Genomic DNA, 24,824 nt, shown 5'->3' with positions numbered 1-24,824 from the left:
GATGTTTTGCATTCAATTTGTTCACATTTGAATAGAGTCGAATTGGACTGGATCATCCGATTACCACGTAGAGTCACCTAATAAGACGGATGCACTGATAGCTCCAATTCTGTTTTGTAAAATAATAAGAAAAATGTACCAGTAATCATTGCAAAGAAATTTATAAGAAGCTTGCTGGATTGAAAGTGCCCAAACCAGAGAAGTGCCTTAATGCGATGGGCATGCAAGGAGGAGTTGTGCCAAATAATTGAACTTCAAAAATTATGCTGACTATAGATTATGATAATTATGATGTTTGTTTACTGGTTTGTACTTGACAATTATAATTTTCTTGAGGGAATTATTCATTTGCAGACCTGTTACATGGTGGAGCATTTCTGCACTATATATTTCAAGTTTGTGTTTGGGGATATCATTATTTTTTAAGTAAATAGAACAATCTAACATGGAGCTACCCTCTATTGAATTAAAAGCTCAAAATTTATAACTGTGGTACAGATGATTAGCAAAACAACGCCAACACCAACAACAATCAGGATGAAACCATAAATATATAACTTAAACTACTCTTATTTCATAAACTAGAAATACTGCATCTCGCAGACGCACGCACAAGTACATATAAATCAGCATCATAGTTCTAATACATAGGGGTGGATATTTGTATTTTTCTATGCAATATGATTATCCTCCAACTCTTCTTCGAAAAGCAAAGAGAAAACATAAAGATCATCTTCCACATTCTATATCCATCATTGTTTTCTTTTCCATATTGAAGTACGCAGAGATTTCATTTTCAGTGTAGTTGATAGCTGACCAAGCAAGCTCCCAATCTCTTTCGTATTATGCTGTAAAAATGGATGTTGCTTGAATTTTCTTAACCGATCTAGGTTATCGGCCACCTCCTTCATCGTAGGCCTATCTTCACCTTTAACATTGAGGCATTGCCTTGCTAGCTCAGCAACTTCTTGTACCAACTCCATGTCCTCTTTATTTTTAATATGATTGTCCAAAATCTGTAGAAGTCGATCCTCCTTCATAGCGGATAAAAAACTTGATGAGAGGCTCCTTTCTTCATCAGATCCTTCAAAATAAACTGCCTTCTTTCGGGTGAGGAGCTCCAAAAGAACAACACCAAAACTATAAACATCACTTTTATCAGTTAATTGGCATGTTTGTAGGTATTCAGGATCCAAGTAACCACAAGTCCCTTGAACTAGTGTAGCAAACTGAGTTTCATCCTTTGGCACCAACATTGAAGCTCCAAAATCGGACACCTTTGCGTTGTAGTTGTCATCCAAAAGTATGTTAGAAGACTTGACATCCCCATGAAGGATTGGAGGGGAAGCTGATGAATGTAGATATGCAAGGGCTTCTGCGGACTGTAAAGCAATCTCCAAACGTGTATCCAATGAAATGTGTGATGTCCTATTCCTGTCATGGATTAATTGGAATAAGGTTCCATTGGAGACAAATTCATAAACCAACATAGGGACTTCCACCTCCAGACAACATCCCAAGAGCTTCACCACATTCTTATGGTTGATCTGAGAAAGAATAACCATCTCCTTTCCAAATTCCTTCTTTTGGTGATCATCAATTATTTTTGATTTTTTTACGGCAACTACATGACTGTCATTCATTATTCCCTTATAGACAGTTCCTTGGCCGCCACCTCCAAGAATTCGGTTCTTGTCAAAGTTGTTTGTTGCCTGCTCTAGCTCTTCTTTTGTAAATACCTTAAATGCAAGACCTTGCTTCGACTTTATCTCTTCTAGGAGCAACCACCCTCCATGTCGCTGGAAGTATTCCTCTTTTATCCTCATAAGTTTTCTTCTATCATATACCATGGAAACGATAATGCATAGTAAGAGTAGAAGGGCCAAGCTGGTGCTTGTGACAATGCCTGGAGATTGTAAATAGACAGATGGGGAAATAATTCATGAGTTCGAATAACGAGGAGGTTTTCCCTCATTTTTATTCCTTTCCCATGCTAAAGGAAGATTGAGACTTTTAAGCAGCCTAGTTCTGTGCTCTGCGCCGTTTAAGTTTGTGCGTGATGCATGTCTAAAGAAACTTGATGGAAGTAGGAGAAACCGAAATTTATTGCTAAGGGAGGGATTACCTATAACCAATTTCACTGATGAGATGCGGCTTCCGTGGTCGGGATTGCAGGTTCCTTTTTTCGCGTCGCCTTTCGTGCCTGGTGGACATGTACAAATGTAGTCCCCAGGTATGTTGGTGCAAGTCCCATTGCATGGATACTTGAGAGCGCACTCGTCAATATCTAACATCGCAGTCCAACAAATCAAAAGGTCAGCTCCAGAAACAGAGAGAGAGACGCATATACTCACAGAGAGAGAAGATAATTATAGACCTTGGCATCCATCGGGAAGATAGGGGTTGCCTTCGTAGCCCCTGGAGCAGTTGCAGAGATATCCTGGGCCATTGAAGGAGTTAAAGCAGTCACTGTGCTCGCTGCGGCACCCATAGGAGGTTGTGTTGCGCCGCGCGACCTCGCACTTCTCGTTGCCGATGGCCCAGTCCAGCACTATGGGCGCCCGCCCTCCGTTCGTCTCATTGAGCTCGTGGGTAGTAATGTAAGTCGTGCTGAAATTGAACCAGTTCACTTCGGCCAGAACAGCGTAGCTGCAGGGATTGTATTCCCACACCCGGGAGTTGTTGAAGTTGCCATCGAAGATCACATCGTAATAGTTGATTCCCTTGGGGATGGCGGTCTGGCAGCAGCCGATGCCGGAGCATGACCCGTTTGTCAGGCTCTCACTTCTGTCACATCGCAACACGCATCCACCCAAGTAGCTGTCTTTCTGGTTCTGCCCACTGATGTACGCGAGGGTGTCGCAGCCGACAACTGTGAACTTGTTGTCGGCATCGGACAACCGGTATGGCTCATCGATGAAGTTTAGATTCCATGTTCTGCGCGACACGTCTTCGGACGTGGCGTTGTAGCATTGCCAGGATATGTAATTGTAGATGCGAGTCTGGGCTGTCTGCAAGTCTATGTTGATGAACTCGACGTTGGTGTAGAAAGGTTTGTGGACGCCATTCCCAGTGTCGTTGCAGCTAAGTGCGAAACCACGAGCTGGAAAGGAGCAGTCCGGGCCGATGCCGAATGGGTAGGGGATGCTAACGTTGCCGCATGTCGGTCGGCAGCCAGGCCGCGTGTTGTTGAATGGCGATGCCGTCACAGCAATGAGCAGTACCGTCAAGAGAGAGAGGCACAGCGGCATCCATGCGCCCATGATTGGCTTTGCTCCTCTCACCCCTGTTGCAAGCTATTTAAGAGCATGGCGTGGGATCGTTCTCGAGAAACCCATGCGCTGGCTGGCTGTTTTTCCATCGCAGCTTCAACGCCCTAGCTTTGGTTGATCCAGCTCGTTTTGTCTTCTTCAGACCTTGCGTAGTTGGAGAGAACGATCTCCCGGGTTCGTGAACCCAAAGAACTCCGTTGGCAACCCAGAGTTTTCTTATTCCTCAATGAAACGGAATAAGCATTCATTACTAGCGGGTTCCACGAGGTTGGAAGATGAAAGCCAAAGATATATATATATGTTTGGACGGTACAAGACTAGGTCAGAAGCGTGCAGCCGGCCATTCGCAACTTCTTTGGAGTTTACGGCACCAACCAACACTTCGTCAGTTGAAGAGTGGCCGGATATAATTAAGAACACGAGATTACATGAGCTTACCGCATATTTATTAATGAGGGAATTACAACAGACAATATGTGAATAACGTATGCTTTTTGATGAGATTTGTCGTCCGTTTGGAATGCACACAAAAGTCTCATCCACGACCTTCCTACTATTTGCGGCAGCCAGAAACTTCATATGCATAACCCAATCATTGGAAGATTTGTGCAGGTTCAAGTGATGCCAGAGCGCCTAGGGATGCACTTAACGGCCACATAGGTCGCAATTTCCGGCTGCATGGGCCGCGAATTCTACCTGCATGGGTCGCAAGTTCCAGTCGCATGGGTTGAGGATTCTAACTGCATGGGTTGTGAATTTTGGGTTGCAATCCCATACACATGGGTCAACTAGCTTGTTCGTCAATTCTAGAAAGTTTGTATTTTGTGAACTTTCTTTTTGAGAACTTTTGATGTTATTAGAAAAATTAATAGTTGGAGTTTTTCAAGTTAGAATAGAACTTAGAATTCCATATTGGATAGCTGGAGAAAAAAATCCTCTTGTACCACTTATAAATACCCCCACTGGGGCTCCTCTTGTAATTATTCTTGAGATACTTGAGATCTTTAAGTAGTAAAAAATTTATTGCCGGAATTATTCTTCCCTTGCCTTCTCCCCATGCTCTCTTTCCTCACTTTTGGTGGGTTCCTAGGGTTTACCAACTATATCTTTGGAATGCCTGATCCTAAGGACACCCACCATCAAACTAGTGCTAGGATTGTTAAATACTGTCAGCATAACTCACCCTCAAGAACATCAATAAGATTGAGTTGTAACTATCCCAAATTTGAAATTCAAACAGGATGGTATCCATAACGATAAGATGTATGAACATTATCAAATCCACTGTCGACCACTGGTTGTTTTGAGATCTTCACAAGTGGATGCATAATAGAGTTTGGAGCACTCGAAGATCTGTCAATGGGTAATCAACGGACTATGAACATGTAAACTATCCTTTGTTACAATGTAATTGAATGGACTACGGACATGTAAATCAGTTCTCTTTGCCACAAATATCAAACACTCAATAAGTGCATCTAATCTAAATCTTCACCCAGATAATAGATATTGGCAAAGGTTTATTTTAGCCTTCCTCAATTCTGGTCATTGATAATCATGCCGCCAAAATTGATAAATTGTTGAAGCAAGATATAACCATTGACTTGAAAAAGGTTCAACATTATTTTCAGGTTTCAAGTATTGTGAAATACAATTTAGTTCAATACTAGCATTTGATTTTAATAAGTCGTGGAGTAGAAACGGTCTTCACTTCGATCATATACCAAACTCAAAGGTCCACTTCGATCACTCATAGTTCCTGCATTAATCAGCAATGGACAATTAAACAAGATAATATTTATGAGGTGATCATGTTCAACATTTTGTGCCAATCTTGCTCAAACATCCATAGGCCATCTATGCACGAACAAAAGTATGTATTTGAATTTGAATTCTATTGGTCTATCTGGATTCGCGCGGGGAGGGCCTCCAGCTCCAGCCACCACCCTAAGTAAGTAGCACGACATATCACATACTTCGACTGCAAGTTCTCCACAGGACTTCCAACCAAACTATATCATCAACCATGTCAAAAAGTTTGAATACTTAGTCTTGAGCCAAATATTTTAGATCCAATCCACGTAATTGTTCGTGATTGATATCAATGCAATCAATTTCCTAATATCATTTAATAATTTAGGAAATCTTGAAGATTAACTAAACTATCCAGCATAGACTATGAAGGGATTGAAACATAGTTAGATGGACATATATATTGATTAAGCGAGAGAGTTGGAATCATAATCCCACCAAGAACATGTTTTCTTTTCTTTTTTTCGTTTCCTTTTTTTGTTTTGTTTTGGTGATAACCTTGTTTGACCTCTAAATGACATTCATGGTGCCATCGGCAATGAAAAGAAAACATTTGAAAAAAAATAAATTTGTGAAGCATGATTTGTGGAGGTCCAACTTATCATCCCTAAAACCACACATTTAATATTTTAGTTTACCTTCCTGGCAATATCCAACCTTGGTGTGAGATGCTTACGCACTTTGAAGCCCAAATTTTCAAGTTATCTTCGGAACTTTTGCATAGGGCAAACCGTCCACCATTGTGCTGTGATTACTCTGAATCTTAGTTGTGAAAGATTGAGCCTAGCTAGATTCCTATAATTAAATGCTATTAAATAGTTAATGGACTATCAAAAAAATATTTAAGATGCTAAACAATAAAAGGTTGAAATTTCTTTTGTCTATAAAATAGGACAATCAAGGAAAAAAAAATCAAGAACTAGAATGCTCTCTACTTCCAGCAATAATTCAAGCATCCAATCATTCATCCAATACCATCCATGTAAGTAAGCATCATCTTGACTATCAAGTCTACGCTGATTTGGCAAACAAATCACCTTTCTAATTTTCTTAGATAGGAGTTATATTTAAAAAAATGAGGATAAATTATTATAATATAATATTTTTTAGTGATATAACAATATGTTATTCATTATTTAATTTAAGAATATCAGGTCGGTCCGGACTGGGCTCAGGGATTCCCTCCGGCCTGGGCCGGGCCGGACGTTTAGATATGACTTGCTTGCTAAGCTTGGTCCGATCCGAGTTTTGCCGAGGTATAGGTCCGGGCCTGATTTGCTGAGCTTCACCCACCTCACTGTGGCCTCGGTTCCCTCTCTTGACACCGCTTCAATTTCGGATTCATGGGAGCTTCTCTACTCGTCCATCCAGGAGACCAACACTATCCGTGGGAATATTATATATAGACCTTGTTTGAATATTTCAAACTAGTGAACAAGGCATGCTTAAAACAAATAAAAATAGTTTCTGATAAATCATTTGCGTTGATTGCTGTTTGACATGGAGATTATATATATAGCTTCAAGTAATATCATGCATAATATTGTTATGAAATTCTTTTTGCACATCAACAATATAATTAATTTCAATATTCATGATCAATTCTATAGTTGGAGATGTAACTTCGCATAGACATTCCCACAACATTGTTAATACTGGCGATGCTTGTACATTCTAGTGCTATATGAAGCTTCTATGCTATGGCTAGGTTAATCTCGATCCGATGGAAATGGCTATTGGTCATTGCTCTAAACAATCAATAATTTAGGCCTCTGGAGATGTGATTGCTCTAATGAAGGAGCGTCAGCGTTTTGATTACTCTGAGTTACTGCAGATAAATATGATCGTAAAGGTCAGCTTTGTGAGTTTGATTCAGAGCATCATGTTGCCGGCTATGTGATGCTTGTTTATCGAGACAGCCAGAAGGAATAAATGGTGCTTCGGCGCATAGCAGAAGGTGCAATAAGTTTCAGCAGCCGTCATAAAATTTTGCACATCACTCTAGTAAAAATTAGGTGGTCTTAACCTTTACAGCTAAATGGTGGAAGAAGCTGGTTTGGGCTTGAAATGTATGAAAGCCTGTAATGGATTTGTTTCGTTGATGCGTAGCGGAATTGAATATCCATTTTTATAATAATTGTATCAGGGCAAGATGGGCCTAATGGTAGTATCAAGAAGGAGGAAGCTTTTAAGAAATTGAACGTCTGGTAATTTGATTCCTTCGATCTTATGGGACTAACTATTAGGGATTTCTTATTCCTCAGGGAAACAGAGTAATTTTTGATTTCTAGTAGTGGGTTCCATGGTTGGAATATGAAAGCCTAAGATATCCGTTTGGACGGTACAAGACTGAATCCGAAGTGTAGAGCTGGCTATTCTTTCTTGCCAGGCCTGAAATTGGGGGGTTACGGCACCACAAACTGCAAAGGGAAAAAGGCAAAGCAGAGTCAAAATTGAGGTGAAATGGGCTTCATTGCCATCTTTCTAGGCCTAGCATGAGGGCAATATATGTTTTGCATATTTAAAAATTATCATGCACTGGACTGCCGAACCATGAAAAGAGTTTCTTTGATATAAACATTATACAAACCAATAATATTTTAGCACATTAATAAAAATTAGTAATATTTTAGTAAAAAAGTAAAATTAATGATATTAATAACACTAATAAAAAGAATAATATATTTTACTAATAATAATAATATTTTTTTTACTAATGATATTCTAAAAAGATTAATAATATTGAATAATATATTAACAAATTATATTTTATTCAAAATAAATAAAAATATTTATCGATAAAATAAATATTTTATATATTAACAAAAATATATTTTTCTAGATAACTATGCAATTAATAAAAATAATATTTTGGGAGGGTATATTTTCTAAATTAAAGAATAACACCCCACCCATCGAGCGAGTTATATGCTAGTGCGGCTATCAATGAGGCATGCATGTTGTTTAAATTCGTTCCTTTGATGTGCATCAATTAGGTATCCCCCGTCCCAATCTAAGTCAACCTTGTTCTCAGTTCCTCTCTAATTTGCGCACGGCTCCCTTCCCTCCCCCTCCCCTCCCCTCCCTAAAAGAACTGAAACCCCAAAGAAATCTGAAATCAAGAAGATATAATCTCCAAGAAATGGCGACGGAGATCCCAAACCCAGTTCTCACCCCGCCCGGCGGTGGAGCTTCTTCTCCGGTGGCTCGGTTCCGGTCACTCCGCTCGCCTCCTCAGTGAGGTAAATCCTTCGAAATTTCTTCGCTTTTTTTTTTTTTTTTGACGCACCCAATGGAATTCGCGGTTCTTTACTAACCCAATGATTATGAATCATATCCCAAACTATAGCCAAGAAACTGAAGAATCTTATAGTTTCAATACAAATGATGTGCTTGATGATTGTGGATTTCTGGATTGATATATATGCGTCTGGATACCTGCAGAAGTGTGCGAGCCAACCCCAGTTGCGGGAGGTGGCCCTTTCCGTTGTTTGGATTGCTGTAACTCGACCAAAATCCGGCAAAGCAAACTGCATTTTGGGGCTCCTTTGCAATATTTTGTCTTATCAAATAGGCTGTGAGACAAACGAAAAGGAGTTCGAGATATCCATCTTCACGAGAGGTTTATGTCCTAACAGGGGCAGTGGTTGGCCGAGACATAATTAATATTATTTTAATAGTATAATTTTTATTTACAAGCAAACAAACATAAGATTTTCTCTCATTGCGGCTCCAAACCCGCTAAATGAGGAACTGGAAATGTAGTTGCAATTGTAGCAACTTTAGCCACCTAGAACGCTAACTACTTGTATTTTTCAACTACAATTATCCAGATGCTATCATTGCAATCAACGTAGATTCTCGAATAAAAATTACATGGTTGTGATTGAAGATACAACTTAAAACGCCCTTTGCTTTTTTTTTTTTTTTAATGTTTAGTTTTTCCGTTTAGCTTATCCAAAAATCTTTTTCTTGATTTCTATTGACATGTTCCTTTATATTTTTTGAATGTTTGGTTTTTTGTTTGCCTGTAATCCAAATAACCTTCTAAATTTGGCATCAAAAAAAAAAGATGTGCCTTACATCTCCTACATAAATTAAGTAATTAAGAGGGAATCTTAGCCTTATATAAGTACCACTAGGCTAAGGGTCTAAATTCCTTCATAAGTACCATAAATCTAATAAAAAACATCATCGTCCATATGGGTCATGGGTCAAATTCGCTCTACTAGTATTTGTAATAATTCATGATCTCTCCCAAAGAGACTAACTAGAAGATATCATCTAAATTTTTCTAGTTCTATGTAAATATCAAAGATCTATTCAATACATAATCGATATAGAATGAACCACATCTTATTTAAAAGAAAATCATATCATTATTACAAACCCAATCATAATTTTATTACATGCAAAACCAACCCTATAACAAAGAGAACCGTAGTTTATATTCACAACTATACCAAGTGGTATTTGATCTTATAGAACAAGCACAACCGATGCACACGATAAGCATAGGATGTCGACAAATATACCCATTTGTTACATGCCTGTTACGACAGCTATACATTGGTCACCTCCACCGCACCCATTTGACCACTGATTGAAGTTTGACGGGCCTCTAAGTCTTCGACCAACGAAACGTGACTACCTGCAATTATGTCTTTGATTCTCCTATGCATCCATTCCAGAAAAGATTGGCAATTAGGTTCTCCGAAGAGTAGACATACCATTATGAGGCCAAACATGAGGCATGAGACCCATTGGAGCTCAGCAGGGAGACACAAAGATACATACAGGCACAAGGCCACAGCAGCTGAGAAAATGCTGATGGTGGCTGTGATGGCTCTTGTGGCTTTCCCAGGTGCGTAGATGGATGCCATGAAAGCCATGAAGCCTGCTGCTAATATGAAGATGAAAGCAATTCGATGTTTGGATTCGGGCATGGCAGAAGCCCGAAGGAGGAGGCCAGTGATGATGGTAATGGCGAATGTGCGAATGCCATTGACAGTTACATTGTGGCGAGCTTGTTCACGATCACGGTGAGGGAGGCAGCAACGGCGCCGGCAGCAGGCGCCGGCATGTAATTTCCTTTGAACTGGCAGCATTTATCTTGCGTCTAATGTGCACTAAATATGACAGCAGCACAACGCAATTTAGGACTTCCAGCCGCATGCACTTAACAACTAGCTTAGACTAAGTTGATGTACATGAGGAGAGCAGGAACTGTTTTGCGTATGGAAACAAGAAAGCATCAGATTGAGACAGAGTGGGTGCTAGAAGAAAAACTCAGAAACATCTAAGAAGATTGTGTAAATAGAAATGGGTGGAAAGATACGGATAAAGAGAGGATAAGTTGTGGGGGACAATACGTCGAGTTTAGGGGTGCTATCCCTCGGAAGCCGTCGCCTTCTTTCTCACCATCTTTCCTTCCCCTGTTGGAAGAAAAAGCAGGGGTAATAGTATGCTCGCAACAAAATTTCGTGAGATCAAAAACATGGATGCTTCTTCTATAAAACAAGAAAAATAGTAAGGGATAATTCCTATTGTTAATAAACAAGAAGGCGGCAGGTTCACCATTACATTTCACCATACTGAAAAAAATACCAAGAAGATTATATTTGTTATAGAAATTCAAGAAATAGCAACTCGTAGCTGCAAGATATTGTAATTAAGATCTGGCAGCAAAAGATGATCAAAGAGCTTGCCGAAAGTCTGCATCAGAGAGAGATTGTGAGGTTGAAACAAGGCAGCAGTGAGAGACCCTTGTCGACTAGCCATGCAAGACTTGGAGGGAACAGATATAATTGCTTGGAGCCAGCTCTCTAAGATGGAAGGGAAAACTAGGAGCAGAGAAGGGGAATGAATTGATAAGCTTTAAACGTCTGGACTGATATAAAGGGGCTCCAAGCGGGTCGGGTTAGGATGGGATTTCAGCATCCATGCCACCATTTGTCCGAGATTACTTCACGTCTCACGTCAGGCAGAGTACAAAGTCCAAATCGTGCAGATAAATCTTTATATTTTAACGAAACACACTTGATTTGGAAAACCAAACCCAGTATTTCAGAGTGGAAGCCTTCAATGTATGCATCTCAAGAACCTAAAATAATTGATGATTTCTACTTCCACGCAAATGTATTTGTTATTGCATCCGGATAAAATTTCAGAATCTACACAGCATCTTACTCGGCTCCACGGTAGCATGATTAGGACATTCTCTTCGACGTTATTAAGTGATACTACGATGCCACCCAAAGTAGGTAGCATGACATATCACATACTTCGATTGCAAGTTCTCCACAGGACTTCCAACAAAACTATATCATCAACAATGTCAAAAAGTTTGAATACTTAGTCTTGAGCCAAATATTTTAGATCCAATCCACGTAATTGATATCAATGCAATCAATTTTGTAATACCATTTAATAATTTAGGAAATCTCAAAGATAAACTAAACTTTCCGGCATTGACTACAAAGGGATTGAAACATAGTTAGATGGACATATACATTGATTAAGCGAGAGAGTTGGAATCATAATCCAGCTAAGAACACGGTTTCTTTCCTTTTTTTAACCTTTTTTTTGGTGATAACCTTGTTTGACCTATAAATGACATTCATGATGCCATCGGTTATGAAAAAAAAACATTTGAAAGAGCAGATCTATGAAGCTTGATCTACAGAGGTTGTCATCCCTAAAGCCACACATTTAATATTTTAGTTTACCATCTTACGCACTTTGAAGCCCAAATCTCCCCAGTTATCTTCTGAACTTTTGCATAGGACAAACTGTCCACCATTGTGCTGTGATTATCCTGAATCTTAGTTGTGAAAGACTGAGCCTAGATTCCTATAAATAAGTGATATTAAATAGTTAATGGACTATCAAAAAAATATTTAAGATTCTAAAAAATAAAAGGTTGAAATTTTTTTGTTTATAAAATAATACAATCAAGGAAAAAGAAATCAAGAGCTAGGATGTTCTCTAGTTCTAGCAAAAATTTAAGCATCCAATCATTCATCCAATATCATCAATGTAACTAAGCATCACCTCGACTATCAAGTGTATGCTGATTTGGCAAACGAATCACCTTTCTAATTTCCTTAGATAGGAGTTATATTTAAAAAAAATGATGATAAATTATCATAATATAATATTCTTTTAGTGATATAACAATATGTTATTCATTATTTAATTTAAGAATATCAGGTCGGTCCGAACTGGGCTAAGGGATTCCCGCTGGCCCGGGCCAGACGTTTAGATACGACTTGATTCCTAAGTTTGGCCCAATCCGAGTCCGGGCCTGATTTGCTGCGCTTTACCCACCTCACCGTCGTCTCGGTTCCCTCCCTTGACACCGCTTCAATTTCGGATTCATGGGAGCTTCTCTACTCGTCCATCCAGGAGACCAACACCATCGGTGGGAATATTATAAATAGACCTTGTTTGAATGTTTCAAACTAGTGAACAAGGCATGCTTAAAACAAATAGAAATAGTTTCTGATAAATCATTTGCGTTGATTGCTGTTCGACATGGAGATTACATATATAGCTTCAAGTAATATCATGCATAATATTGTTGTAAAATTCTTTTTGCACATCAACACTATAAATAATTTCAATATTCATGATCAAGTCTATGGTTGGAGATGTAACTTCGCATAGTCATTCCCACATTCTAGTGCTGTATGAAGCTTTTATGCTATGGCTAGGTTAATCTCGTAAAGGTCAGCTTTTTGAGTTTGACTCAGAAGATCGTGTTGCTTGTTTATCAAGACGACCAGAAGAAATAAATGGTGCTTCGGCGCATAGCAGAAGGTGCAGCAAGTTGCAGCAACAGTCATAAATTTTTCCCTCTAACCAGCAGCCAGAATATATATGTTTTCTAGCAAGCACTGTTAGAAATGCACATCACTCTAGTAAAAATTAGGTGGTCTTAACCTTCACAGCTAAATGGTGGAAGTAGCTGGTTTGGGCTTGAAATGTTTGAAAGCCTGTGATGGATTTGTTTCATTTATGCGTAGCGGAATTTAATATCCATTTTTATTATAATTGTCTCAGGGCAAGATGGGCCTCATGATAAGTATCAAGAAGGAGGAAGCTTGTAAGAAAAAGGAGGATTTCTTATTCCTCAGGGAAACAAAATAATTTTTGATTTCTAGTAGTGGGTTCCACGGTTGGAATATGGAAGCCTTAGATATCAGTTTGGACGGTATAAGACTGAATCGGAAGTGCAGAGCTGGCTATTCTCAACTTGCCAGGCCTTATGGGAGTTACGGCACCATAAACTACAAGGGGAAAAAGGCAAAGCAGAGTCAAAATTGACGTGAAATGGGCTTAATTGCTATCTTTCGAGGCCTAGCATGAGGGAAATATATGTTCTACACATATATAAATTATCATGCACAGGACTGCCGAACCACGAAAAGAGTTTCTTTGATATAAACATTATACAAAACAATAATACTTTAGCACATTAATTAAAATTAGTAATATTTTAGTAAAAACAGCAAAATTAATGATATTAATAACACAAATGATAAGAATAATATATTTTTGCAATAATAATAATATTTTTTTACTAATGATATTCTAAAAAGAACAATAATATTGAATAATATATTAAGATATTAACAAACTTTTATTTTATTCAAAATAAAATAAAAGTATTTATTGATAAAATAAATATTTTAGATATTAACAAAATATATTTTTCTAGATAACTATGCAATTAACAAAAATAATATTTTAGGAGGGGTATATTTTCTAAATTAAAGAATGGGACTCTAGCCATCATGCTAGTGCATATATCAATAAAGCATGCATGTTATTTAAATTTGATCCTCCGATGTGCATCAAGTATCCCTTAGTCATATTCTAAGTCAACTTTGTGCTCAATTTCTCTCTAATTTGCATGTTGCACTAGAATATCTTCAAGTAAATATCTACTTTTGGTTGTGCGTGGAAAGGGAAAAAGGAAGAGCTCCTTAGAAAGGGCGGAAAGATGAACCACTAAAAAAGGAAAAAAAAAAAAAGTTCCCTTGACAAGGAAATCATGTATATAGTCATGATGGTCCCCAGAAAGGATTGGGGTTGTGTCTTGCACGCGATGATTCGCTTTTTTTCACATGAACCTTTTATTGGATCACCTACTGCACGGATTTTAAAGAACTCATCATGCATCCACCTGCACATATTCGAAAGCGACTTGTTGACGATCCAATAGTGGATTTGGGTGGTAAAACTTTTATTCGTGCGAAAGATGAAATCGCTGTCCCATCGGAAAAAGACAGTGCACAGTAGATTCCCTACGCCAAAAAAGTCATCAAAATAGTGGAATCCAAACATGTGTGGAGCTCAAATGAAAGGGTTTTTTTATAACCAACTCCTAAATACCGAGGTTTTGCATTCAATGCGTTCACACTGCAATAGAAATTCACGTTTCCATGGGGTTGGCTCGGATTGGACCGGATCATCCGATTCTCACGTAGAATCAGACGGATGCACTGATGGCTCCAATTTTATTTTATAAATTAGTGAGAAATATGTATCAATAACATATATTTATAAAAAAAATGTATCAGTAATTATTTCAAAAAAAATTATAAGAAGCTCACTTTCTTAGAAGTGTCCAAACTTGAGAAGTGCCTCAATACGGTGGGCATGTAAGGAACTGTGCCAAATATTTGAACTTCAAGAATCAAGCTGCCTATAGATTATAATGATTATGATTTTTGTTTACGAGTTCGTACTTGACAATTATAATTTTTTTGAGAAAATTATGCGTCTACGTGCCTGTTACATGGCCGAGCATTTCTGCACTATATATTTTAGGTTTGTCTTTGGGAATACCATTATTTTGAAGTAAATAGAATAATTTAACTTGGAACTGCTCTCTGTTCAAATAAAAGCTCAAAATTTGGAATGCTTCGATCGTCCGAAATCTAATCCGGGCTCTTTTCGTAATATTCAAATCTAATTCCCCCATGTTTACTATAAAAAAAGTAATTTTTTAAAAATATCTCTCTAATTATTTATTTTTTAAAAAAATATTATTTAATTAATTTTATTATTTCGATTTTGATTCTACTTACGGATCAAATACGTCAAAAAATAGCTATTTTAATTTTTTTTTTATTTTGATCGAGAGTGAAATTGCAAATGAGTTAGATGAGCCGGATACAACATTAATTTTTCGTGACAACTAAGTGCACTAGCTACTAGTCGGTTCCGCATCCACCAACTCAACGTTTTCTTGTTGGTGTTTTGAAGACGCATTAACTCGATCCCTCGTTTCTTGGACGCACTGCATCCGAAAACGACACACTCGGTCCCGTTCGACGGCTTGCTCCGTCGCTGGGTCTTCTCGAGCAGTCAATCGGGTTGCGGGTTGGCCGTCCCGCGTGGTGTGAGAGTCGTAAGTGGAATTTTTATTTCGCTAGATAAGATAGGATTGAAGGTTTTGCATTCAACGCGTTCACATTTCAATAGATGAGCTTGGAATTTTGTAGCAAGTGGAAGAGAATTTTTTTTTCGTTTTTGGAAGGGAGAGCTCCTTAGAAAAGACGGAAAGAAGAACCCTCGACAAGGAAATCACATATACAGTCATGACTCATGATGGTCTCCAGGAAGAATTGGGGTTGTGTCCTGCACGCCAAAGGACGATTCGCTTTCTTTCACATGACCTTTTTATTGGATCACCCACTGTATTTATATTCTTGATTCATTTGAATAAATCGAGCCTTAGTTGAAATATTTCTTTCACTAAAATTTATTTCATATGACAAAAATACTATTTAAAAGTGCTTCAAATTAAAAAAATATCATGCATCTATGTGCACATATTTCGAAGCGACTAGTTGACGATCCAATTGTAGATTTGGGTGGTGAAACATCCGTTCGTGCGAAAGATGAAATCCCTATTCCATTGGAAAAAGACAGTGCACGGTAGATTCCCCGCACCAAAAAAGATATTAAAATAGTGGAGTCCAAACATGTGTGGAGCTCAAATGAAATAGTTTTAGATAAGAGAGGTGGGACATTTTTTTATAATTAACTCTCAAGGATACTTATAGAGGTTTTGCATTCAATGTGTTCACATTTCAATAGAAATTTACGATTGCACGATGATGGGTCAAATTGGACTGGATCATCCGAATCCCACTTAGAGTCACCTAATAAGATAGATGCACTGATAGCTCCAATTTTATTTTGTAAAATAGTGAAAAAATGTACCAGTAATAATTTCAAAAAAATTATAAGAAGCTCACTTGCTTGATAATGCCCAAACCGGGAAAATGCCTTAACACGATGGACATGTATGGAGGAGTTGTGCCAAATAATTGACTTCAAAAATCACGCTGACTATAGATTATGATGATTATGATGTTTGTTTACCGGTTCATACCCGATAATTTTTCTTGAGCAAATTGTTTGCATTGTTGAGCGTTTATATACTATATATATTTCAAGTTTGTCTTTGGGGATACCATTATTTTTTAAGTAAATGGAATAATCTAAATTGGAGCTACCCTTTGTTCAAATAAAAGCCCAAAATTTGTAACTATGGTTTAGATGATTAGCAAGACAGCAGCAGCACCAACAACAATCAGAAAAAAAACCATAAATCTATAATTCAAACTAACTACAATTCATAAACTAGAAATACTGCATCTTGCAAATGCATGCACAAGTACATATAAATCAACATCATAGTTTTAATACATGGGGATAGAAACTTGTATTATTCTATGCAATATGATCATCCTCCAACTCTTCTTCAAAAAATAAAGGAAAAAAAATAAAGATCATCTACCACATTCTATTTCTATCCCTGCTTTCTTTTCTATACTATAGCACTCAGAGATTTCATTTTCAGTGTAGCTTGATGACTGCTTGAATTTTCTTAACTGATCTAGATCATCGGCCACCTCCTTCATCGTAGGCCTATCTTCACCCCTAACATTGAGGCATCGCCTTGCTAGCTCAGCAACTTCTTGTACCAACTCCATATCCTCTTCATTTTTAATATGATCGTCCAAAATCTGTAGAAGTCGATCCTCCTTCATGGCAGATAAAAAACTTGATGAGAGGCTCCTTTCTTCACGAGATCCTTCAAAATAAACAGCCTTCTTTCTGATAAGGAGCTCCAAAAGAACAACCCCAAAACTATAAACATCACTTTTATCAGTTAATTGGCATGTTTGTAGGTATTCAGGATCCAAGTAACCACAAGTCCCCTGAACTAGTGTAGCAAACTGAGTTTCATCCTTTGGCACCAACATTGAAGCTCCAAAATCCGACACCTTTGCATTGTAGTTGTCATCTAAAAGTATGTTGGAAGACTTGACATCTCCATGAAGGATTGGAGGGGATGCTGATGAATGTAGATATGCAAGGGCTTCCGCGGATTGTGAAGCAATCTCCAAACGGGTATCCAATGAAATGTGGGATGTCCTATTCCTGGCATGGATTAACTGGAATAAGGTTCCATTGGAAACAAATTCATAAACCAACATAGGGACTTCCACCTCCAGACAGCATCCCAAGAGCTTCACCACATTCTTATGGTTGATCTGAGAAAGAATAACCATCTCCTTCCCAAATTCCTTCTTTTGGTGATCATCAATTACTTTTGATTTTTTTACGGCAACTGCATGGTTGTCATTCAGTATTCCCTTATAGACAGTTCCATGGCCTCCACCTCCAAGAATTCGGTTCTTGTCAAAGTTGTTTGTCGCCTGTTCTAGCTCTTCTTTCGTAAATACCTTAAATGCAAGACCTTGCTTCGACTTTATCTCTTCTAGTAACAACTGCCCTCCATGTCGCCGAAAGTATTCCTCTTTTATCCTCATAAGTTTTCTTCTATTATATACCATGGAAACGACAATGCATAGTAAGAGTAGAAGGGCCAAGCTGGTGCTAGCGACAATGCCTGGAGATTGTAAATAGACAGATAAAGAAATCATTCATGAGTTCGAATAACAAGGAGGTTTTCCCTCATGTTTATTCCTTTCCCATACTAAACGAGAGATTGAAAGTTTTAAGCAGCCTAGTTCTATGCTCTGCACCGTTTAAGTTTGTGCTTGATGCATGTCTAATGAAACTTGATAGAAGCGGTAGAAACCGCAATTTATTGCTAAGGGAAGGATTACCTATAACCAATTTCACCGATGAGAAAGGATTGCTGCGGCTTCCCTGGTCGGGATTGCAGGTTCCTTTTTTCGCGTCCCCATTCGTGCCTGGGGGACATGTACAATTGTAATCCCCAGGTATGTTGGTGCAAGTCCCATAGCATGGGTACTTGAGAGCGCACTCGTCAATATCTAATATCCCAGTTCAGCAAATCAGAAGGTCAGCTCCAGAAACACAGAGAAGGACACATATACTCACAGAGAGAGAAGGTAATTATAGACCTTGGCATCCATCGGGAAGATAGGGGTTGCCTTCGTAGCCCCTGGAACAGTTGCAATTATATCCTGGGCCATTGGCGGAGTTAAAGCAGTCACTGTGCTCGCTGTGGCACGCATAGGAGGTTCCGTTGCGCTTCGCGACCTCGCACGTCTCGCTGCTGATGGCCCAGTCCAGCACTGCAGGCGCCCGCCCTCCGTTCGTGTCATTGAGCTCGCTGGTAGTGACGTAAGCCGTGCTGAAGTGGAACCAGTCGGCTTCGGCCAGAAGGGCGTAGCTGCAGGGATTGAAATCCAATGCCCGAGAGTTGTTGAAGTTGCCATCGAAGATCACATCATAGTAGTTGATTCCCTTGGGGATGGAGGTCTGGCAGCAGCCGATGCCGGAGCATGACCCGTTTGTCAGGCTCTCACTGCTGTTGCAGACCGTTACGCATCCGCTCTCATAGCGATCTCTCTCGTTCTGCCCACTGAGGTACGCGAGGGTCTCGCACCCGACAACGAAGAACTTGTTTTTGTAGTGGGAGAACCGGTATGGGTCGCCGATGAAGTCTAGTCTCCATTGTCTGCGCGACACATTGTGGTATGTGGCGTTGTAGCATTGCCAGGATATCGGATAATAGAATCTAGCCTCGGCTGCCAGCAAGTCTATGTTGATGAACTCGACGTCGGCGAGGAAGGGTTTGTAGACGCCATTGCCAGTGTCGTTGCAGCTAAGAGCGAAGCCAGGAGCTGGAAAGGAGCAGTCCGGGCCGATGCCGAATGGGTAGGGGATGCTAACGTCGCCGCAAGTCGCTGGGCAGCCAGGCCGCGTGTTGTTGAATGGCGATGCCGTCGCTGCAATGAGCAGTACCGTCAAGAGGGAGTGGCACAGCAGCATCCTTGCGCCCATGAATGGCTTTGCTCCTCCGACGACTCCTCTCCCGGACTCTCCCATAAATGTAACTCTCATTCTTTATTCAATCTCTCTTTTAATGAAATAAAATCAAGATGCTTCTCGATTTCCCAATAGTTAGAGTTGGTACATATGTCTTGGTGCGCCACTAAATATATAGTGGAGATGGAGTGGGACGTGTAACGAGGAGGACCACAACAACACCCGAAGGCTGACCTATTAATTCAACTGGAAGTGATAGGTCATTGCACATATTTTCATCGTGGTATATAGTATAGTGGATAGTTAGACCAAGACATAATTAAAATTTTAGAACTCTCTTTCAATCGCAACTATCCCATATTTGCTGCTGATCTTTTCTCGAGTTAATGCCCAAATAGAATTTTATTTCATTTGGATTTTGGATTTTCTTTTTGTACATTTGTTTGATGGTAGACAAGATTGTAGTCGTAATACATTGCCATATAAACCGGTTCATTCGATCGATACTACAGAAAAAAATGTTCTTTTCCGGCATTTTTTACATTCTTTATCGAAGCTTATAAGCATCGGTAAAGATCCGTCTGACGCTACCCAAAGCGTCGCCGATACCTACGTAGAAAAAGTTTTTTCCGACATTTTTGAAAAGCATTGTAAAAGGTCGGTTTCTGCGATGCCTAAAAGCATCGCTAAAAGCTTCAAAGCTGACGCTTATAAGCGTCGCTTTAGCCTTAATTTTTTTTTAAAAAAATTATTTTCTTCAGTAGACGAGCCGTCAGCGAGGATGAAGACGAGCCGGAGCTCGATCCCTCAGCGGCCGTCCTAACCTTGGCTTCGAAGCTAAGAAAGTGGAGATCCTGAGGCCACCATCTAGCATCTAGCATCTGAGAAGGAAAAAAAAAGTGGGGAACGGAAGTAAAAGAAGAGGAAAAGAAGGGAAGAACCTACTAAGAAATATTTAGACCGAGACCCGCCGTCCACGAGCACCTCCGGATCTCCGCCCACCATGTCAGGTCCGTCCTGCGATTGGATCCAAGAAAAAACTTAGACATAGATTTAGGGCAAGAGGAAAGAGGTCAGCGAGATAGGGATGATCGAAAGAAATTTTACCTGCTCTAAGAAGAGAAACCGGATACCCATCTCCGCTGGCTGCAGAGCTCTACCTCTCCTGAGAGCGGTGGAAGCCGGGGTCCTCATGGCGTCGGCGCCAGACTCACTGCATACGAAGGAGAAGCGTTCCTCCTTCCCATTACCATCGGAAGATTTGTCGTCGGAACTCCCCCAAAACCTAGATATAACTCCGACGACGCTTTAAAAAGAGGAGGAGGAGATTTACCTTAGACGAGGGCGAGGTCGATGACGGCGGGGAAGAGGAACGGAGCACGCCAATCGGGGCTCCAGATGGAGGTGAGAGAGCAGGGGGAGGCGGTGGATTGATGTCGGCGCCGGAGGGAGGAGGAGAGGAGAGGAGACGAGGGGTGGTGAATGAGAGATTGATGAAGGAGAGTAGAGGAGAGATTGATGTCGGCGCATGGGCAGCTAGGGCATTGATCGAGGGAGTAAGGATGACTAAGGAGAGGGGGGCGAGCAGTTGTAAAGGGATTTGGCCAAGCTTTTGATGACGTTTTTAAGCGTTGTCGATTCTCAAGATTTACCGATGCATTTTAGAAGCGTCGGCAAAGTTTGGCATTGAACCAAAATTTTCCGATGCTTTTTTCTAGCGTCGGAAAAGCTAAGATTTCCTGTAGTGCGATATCTAGTCTCCATGTATATGATTATTATTCCTCCCAAGCGAACTGGTTATCAAAGGTTGATTTGAAGAGCTATAAAATGCAACTGGTGTTAAAATAAGATGCTTGCAGGCAAGCTGGAATATGTTAAACAAAAAGGTGGCCGCCTTCTCAGCAATGATCTCAAATTGAAACCTTGATGGGAATATTAAGGGCCCGTTTGGGGGAGCTTTTGGAGGGCCAAAAAGCACTTTCTGACCCTCCAAAAGCACTTTTAGATGAAATAAGGGTGTTTGGTAAAAATTTCGGAGAACTGTTTTAGATTTTACAAAAAGCTAAAACATCTTTTTGAGAGAAGCTCTGTACCATTACAAATAATAACATTATGGTGTGAATTCTTCACAATCAAGGAGCTTTCTACAGTAAAATACAGCAATTTCTATTTGGGTACATACCACTAGCCTATAATTGATTCACATGAGAGCCTGTTTTTTTCCTGACCTCATTGTTATCATGAAGCTTGGATGAGATTACCATTCTTATAGAAGGGAGGTAAATCTCAACTGGGTTACTTTCTTGGTGCACCAAAATATGTCATATGTGCAATTTGTAGGATCTAGATGGACTGAAGGTTTACTCAATTTGCCACTCTTGGTTCACTGTTTTCCTCTGTCAAACATGGAGTTTTCTTTCTCAAATTATCATCATTAATTCAAGTTCCTCATGTGAAAGTCAGAATTTCTTTTTATCAACATTTCATATCTCTTTAGATGATTGAATGACAATTGATGCCTCGAGGACCTGGACTTATTTGTAAAAAAATATATAAAAAAATAAATTTACCTTATTTTATCAGTTTAATTTTTTAGGAGAAGTGGTGATTTTTATATGGTATTATAGCACACTTTCTAATTCCATTATTATAAAATTTCACATGTGGGCCGGATTTTTTTTAAGTCCGGCCCAGGAAAGTATAAGAAAATATAAAATGGGATATACGAGGTGTAAATGCCAAACAACGGCCGGATGGGATACACGAGGTTTCGCCGTCATGCATGGTGTGAGGATCCTTTATTCCTTTGGTACCAAAAAGTTACAAAAAAAAGGACTTCAAGGATTAATCCTTAAAAACTTTCTCTAAAATCAACATGCAGTTGATCCAAGTATTCCTATATTTTGCCCGTATTTTGGTATCTCTTCTTCTATGTATTAATTCATATTTAAGGATATTACAAAATTTCTTTTTGGATTTTATTAGCCTGCCATCTTGACTGAGATAATTCTGAGATCCTAATTTAACTAGCTATGGATCATCCACCATGATAGCTAAGATGATCAGAATACTAAAATCATGGCAACAAAATCTTCTCTAAAGCTTGAACGTCATTTTACGGACCATCTGTTGGTGGTCAGGCAGTCCATTGACATGTCAGGAGGCGGTTAGAGCGACCTGCACAGCATACCAGATATGGCTGGCAAGAAATACTCAAACTTTCAGCAAGCAGAGCATGTCGTCAAGGCTCGTGGCGGAGAGCGCCCGGGCGCAGGCAGCAGAGATTAGTCATGTTTCCTCCTTAGAAGGACTTTTGATAGTTCAGGATATCTGGAGTTTCCATTCTGCCTCGGCAGCTTTTCGTACAGTGTTTTTCACCTGGGAACCCCCACCCCCAAGCTTCCTCAAGGTTAATTTTGATGGGTCGGTGATGGATGGAGGCACAAAGGATGGAGCGGGTTTCGTCATTACGGATCCGAATTCCAGGGTCGTGGCAGCGGAAGGCTGTCAGTTATTTGACTGCACGGTTCCTGGTCCAGAGCTGAGAGCTACCTGGGCGGATCTTCGCCACGCTCAACGTGTGCTCTCAGCTAGTTCAATCATCTTGGAGGATGATTCGGCTACGGTCATCAGCTGGATCCAGGGGAGTCCGAGGATCGTTGCTGCTGACCGTCCCTTGATTCGCGATATCTGGATGATGATGAGGGATGGAGGGGTTGTCCAGGCGAAGCATGTGTTTAAAAAAGCCAACGGGGCTGTGGATTGGATGGCCACGTACGTGGCTAACTATGCTAGTAGCAACCTGTGGGCGAAAAATGTGGAGCTGCCTCGAGAGCTGCGTGATATTTTGTTTTCCTATTTTATTGGGTGCATCCGTACACGTGTTGTATGAATCACCCGGTCTAGCAAAAGAAAAAATAAAAAGAAGCCTAAACGACATGTAGGTTGAGTCTAGCTACTCAAATGTAAAATACAACTTGATTTAAATTGCTTTTAGGTCCGACATTATATCCAAGTCTAACTCATTCAGCAAACCAAAGTTGGAGATGTGTAGTATTTTTTTTTTTCAAGTAAAAGATGTGTTGTATATACTAGCAAGGAAAACGTACAGTGCACGTTAAAAAAATCTGGTAATAAAAAATTACAGAATCTGAGATAAGATATATAAAATCCACAGATTAGATAAAGAGCATCGTTTTTTTTCAATTTTCAAAAGAACCCAATTATTTAAGGATATGGATCGGATTTTTTTGAAAAAAAAAAAGTCAGATTACTCTGGCATGTCTGAGGAAAATAAAAACCCACGTAGATCTTCTTGATCTTACCTTTTCGTTGAAGAGGAGGACTAAGAATATTTTAATCACAAAATTTGATAAACAAAATCTAAAATAATATATATATATCTCTGAGATGGTAAGTAGGTATCTATACTGATCACAGGCTAGGTGACCCATCCAGCTCAAAATTTAGCAGCTTGGGCACTAAAAACAGACTTGTGGGATGGGCTTGTGCAAAAAAAAGCAGACCGATCAAAAAATCAAACTTGGCCTGAAAAATTTGAAAAATAGCCTGACTCAGTCCGGCCCAGCCTAAGATATTATATATATACACCCACACGCATAAATGTTATAGAAAGTAATAGGTCAACGAGTGATGCAAATGAGCTGGCTAGTTTTGAGGCCTAATATATATATATATATATATATTGATAGTGAATGGACCTGATAGTACGAACAAAGAACTTTGCAAAATTCTTCATCCAAACATGAAAAAGATGATCACTAGTACACAAATACCAAAGACTGCAAAGATTAATCTAATTTTTTTTTTTCTAAAGTCGCATGCAGTTGATCCAAATTTTGCTATATTTGCTAGTATTTTGCTATCTCTATTCCTATGCATCAATTGACATTTGAGCATATTGCAAAATTTGTTCCTGGATTTTATTAGCTTGCTGCCTTGATTGAGATAATACTACGATCCAAGTTTAACTAGCTATAGATCATCCCCCATGATAGCTAAGATAATTAGACTTTAAAAATCTTGACACCAAAACCTTCTCCAAGGCTTGAAAATGGCATGTAGGTTGAGTCAGGGTACTCAAATGTAGACTACAAATTGATTTAAATTGCTTTTCAATCTAATATTAGATCCAAATTGGACTCATTCACTCAGCAAACTAAATTCAAAGATGTGTTGCATATGCTAGCAGGGAAAATGTGCACAACACATTAAAACAACATTTAATAAGAAATTATAGAATTTGAGATAAGATAAATAAAATCCGGATTGGATAAAGAGTATTGTTTTTTTTTTTTTTGATTTTCTAAAGAACCCTATTTTTTAGGGACATGGATAGGAGATGGATTGGATTTTTCTTTGGAAAAAAAAATGGAGTCAAATTACTTTGGGATGTATGAGAAAAATAACAATCCATGAAGATCTAAGAAT

At 39.3% G+C, this 24,824-nt stretch overlaps 1 protein-coding gene and 1 pseudogene across 1 annotated transcript; both read right to left on the bottom strand.

Annotated features, from left to right (window-relative positions):
- Positions 1–612: 612 nt before the first annotated feature.
- Positions 613–3,368, bottom strand: LOC103708461 (annotated as a pseudogene).
- Positions 3,369–16,755: 13,387 nt separating this feature from the next.
- LOC103699473 (wall-associated receptor kinase 2-like) lies at positions 16,756–19,478 on the bottom strand. The gene is made up of 3 exons (XM_039116544.1): positions 18,503–19,478; positions 18,242–18,412; positions 16,756–18,021 (listed from the first exon to the last, which is right to left on the bottom strand). Exons 1-3 carry the CDS (start codon positions 19,446–19,448, stop codon positions 16,895–16,897), a joined length of 2,244 nt encoding a protein of 747 aa, XP_038972472.1. The 5' UTR covers positions 19,449–19,478; the 3' UTR covers positions 16,756–16,894.
- Between the last annotated feature and the right edge of the window lie 5,346 nt (positions 19,479–24,824).

Source organism: Phoenix dactylifera, chromosome 2, assembly GCF_009389715.1.
Source record: "Phoenix dactylifera cultivar Barhee BC4 chromosome 2, palm_55x_up_171113_PBpolish2nd_filt_p, whole genome shotgun sequence".
Classification (NCBI taxonomy): Eukaryota; Viridiplantae; Streptophyta; class Magnoliopsida; order Arecales; family Arecaceae; genus Phoenix; species Phoenix dactylifera.
The sequence above is the reverse complement of the archived record's forward strand: the minus strand, read 5'-3'. Positions and strand labels throughout refer to the sequence as shown.

Excerpts from the sequence above, each read along its gene's own strand:
- LOC103699473 (XM_039116544.1), bottom strand. The coding sequence starts at position 19,448 with ATGAGAGTTACATTTATGGGAGAGTCCGGGAGAGGAGTCGTCGGAGGA. Across the intron at positions 18,413-18,502 it reads TCTTCCCGATGGATGCCAAG|ATATTGACGAGTGCGCTCTC; the intron begins GTCTATAATTAC and ends CTGGGATATTAG. Across the intron at positions 18,022-18,241 it reads ATCGGTGAAATTGGTTATAG|GCATTGTCGCTAGCACCAGC; the intron begins GTAATCCTTCCC and ends TACAATCTCCAG.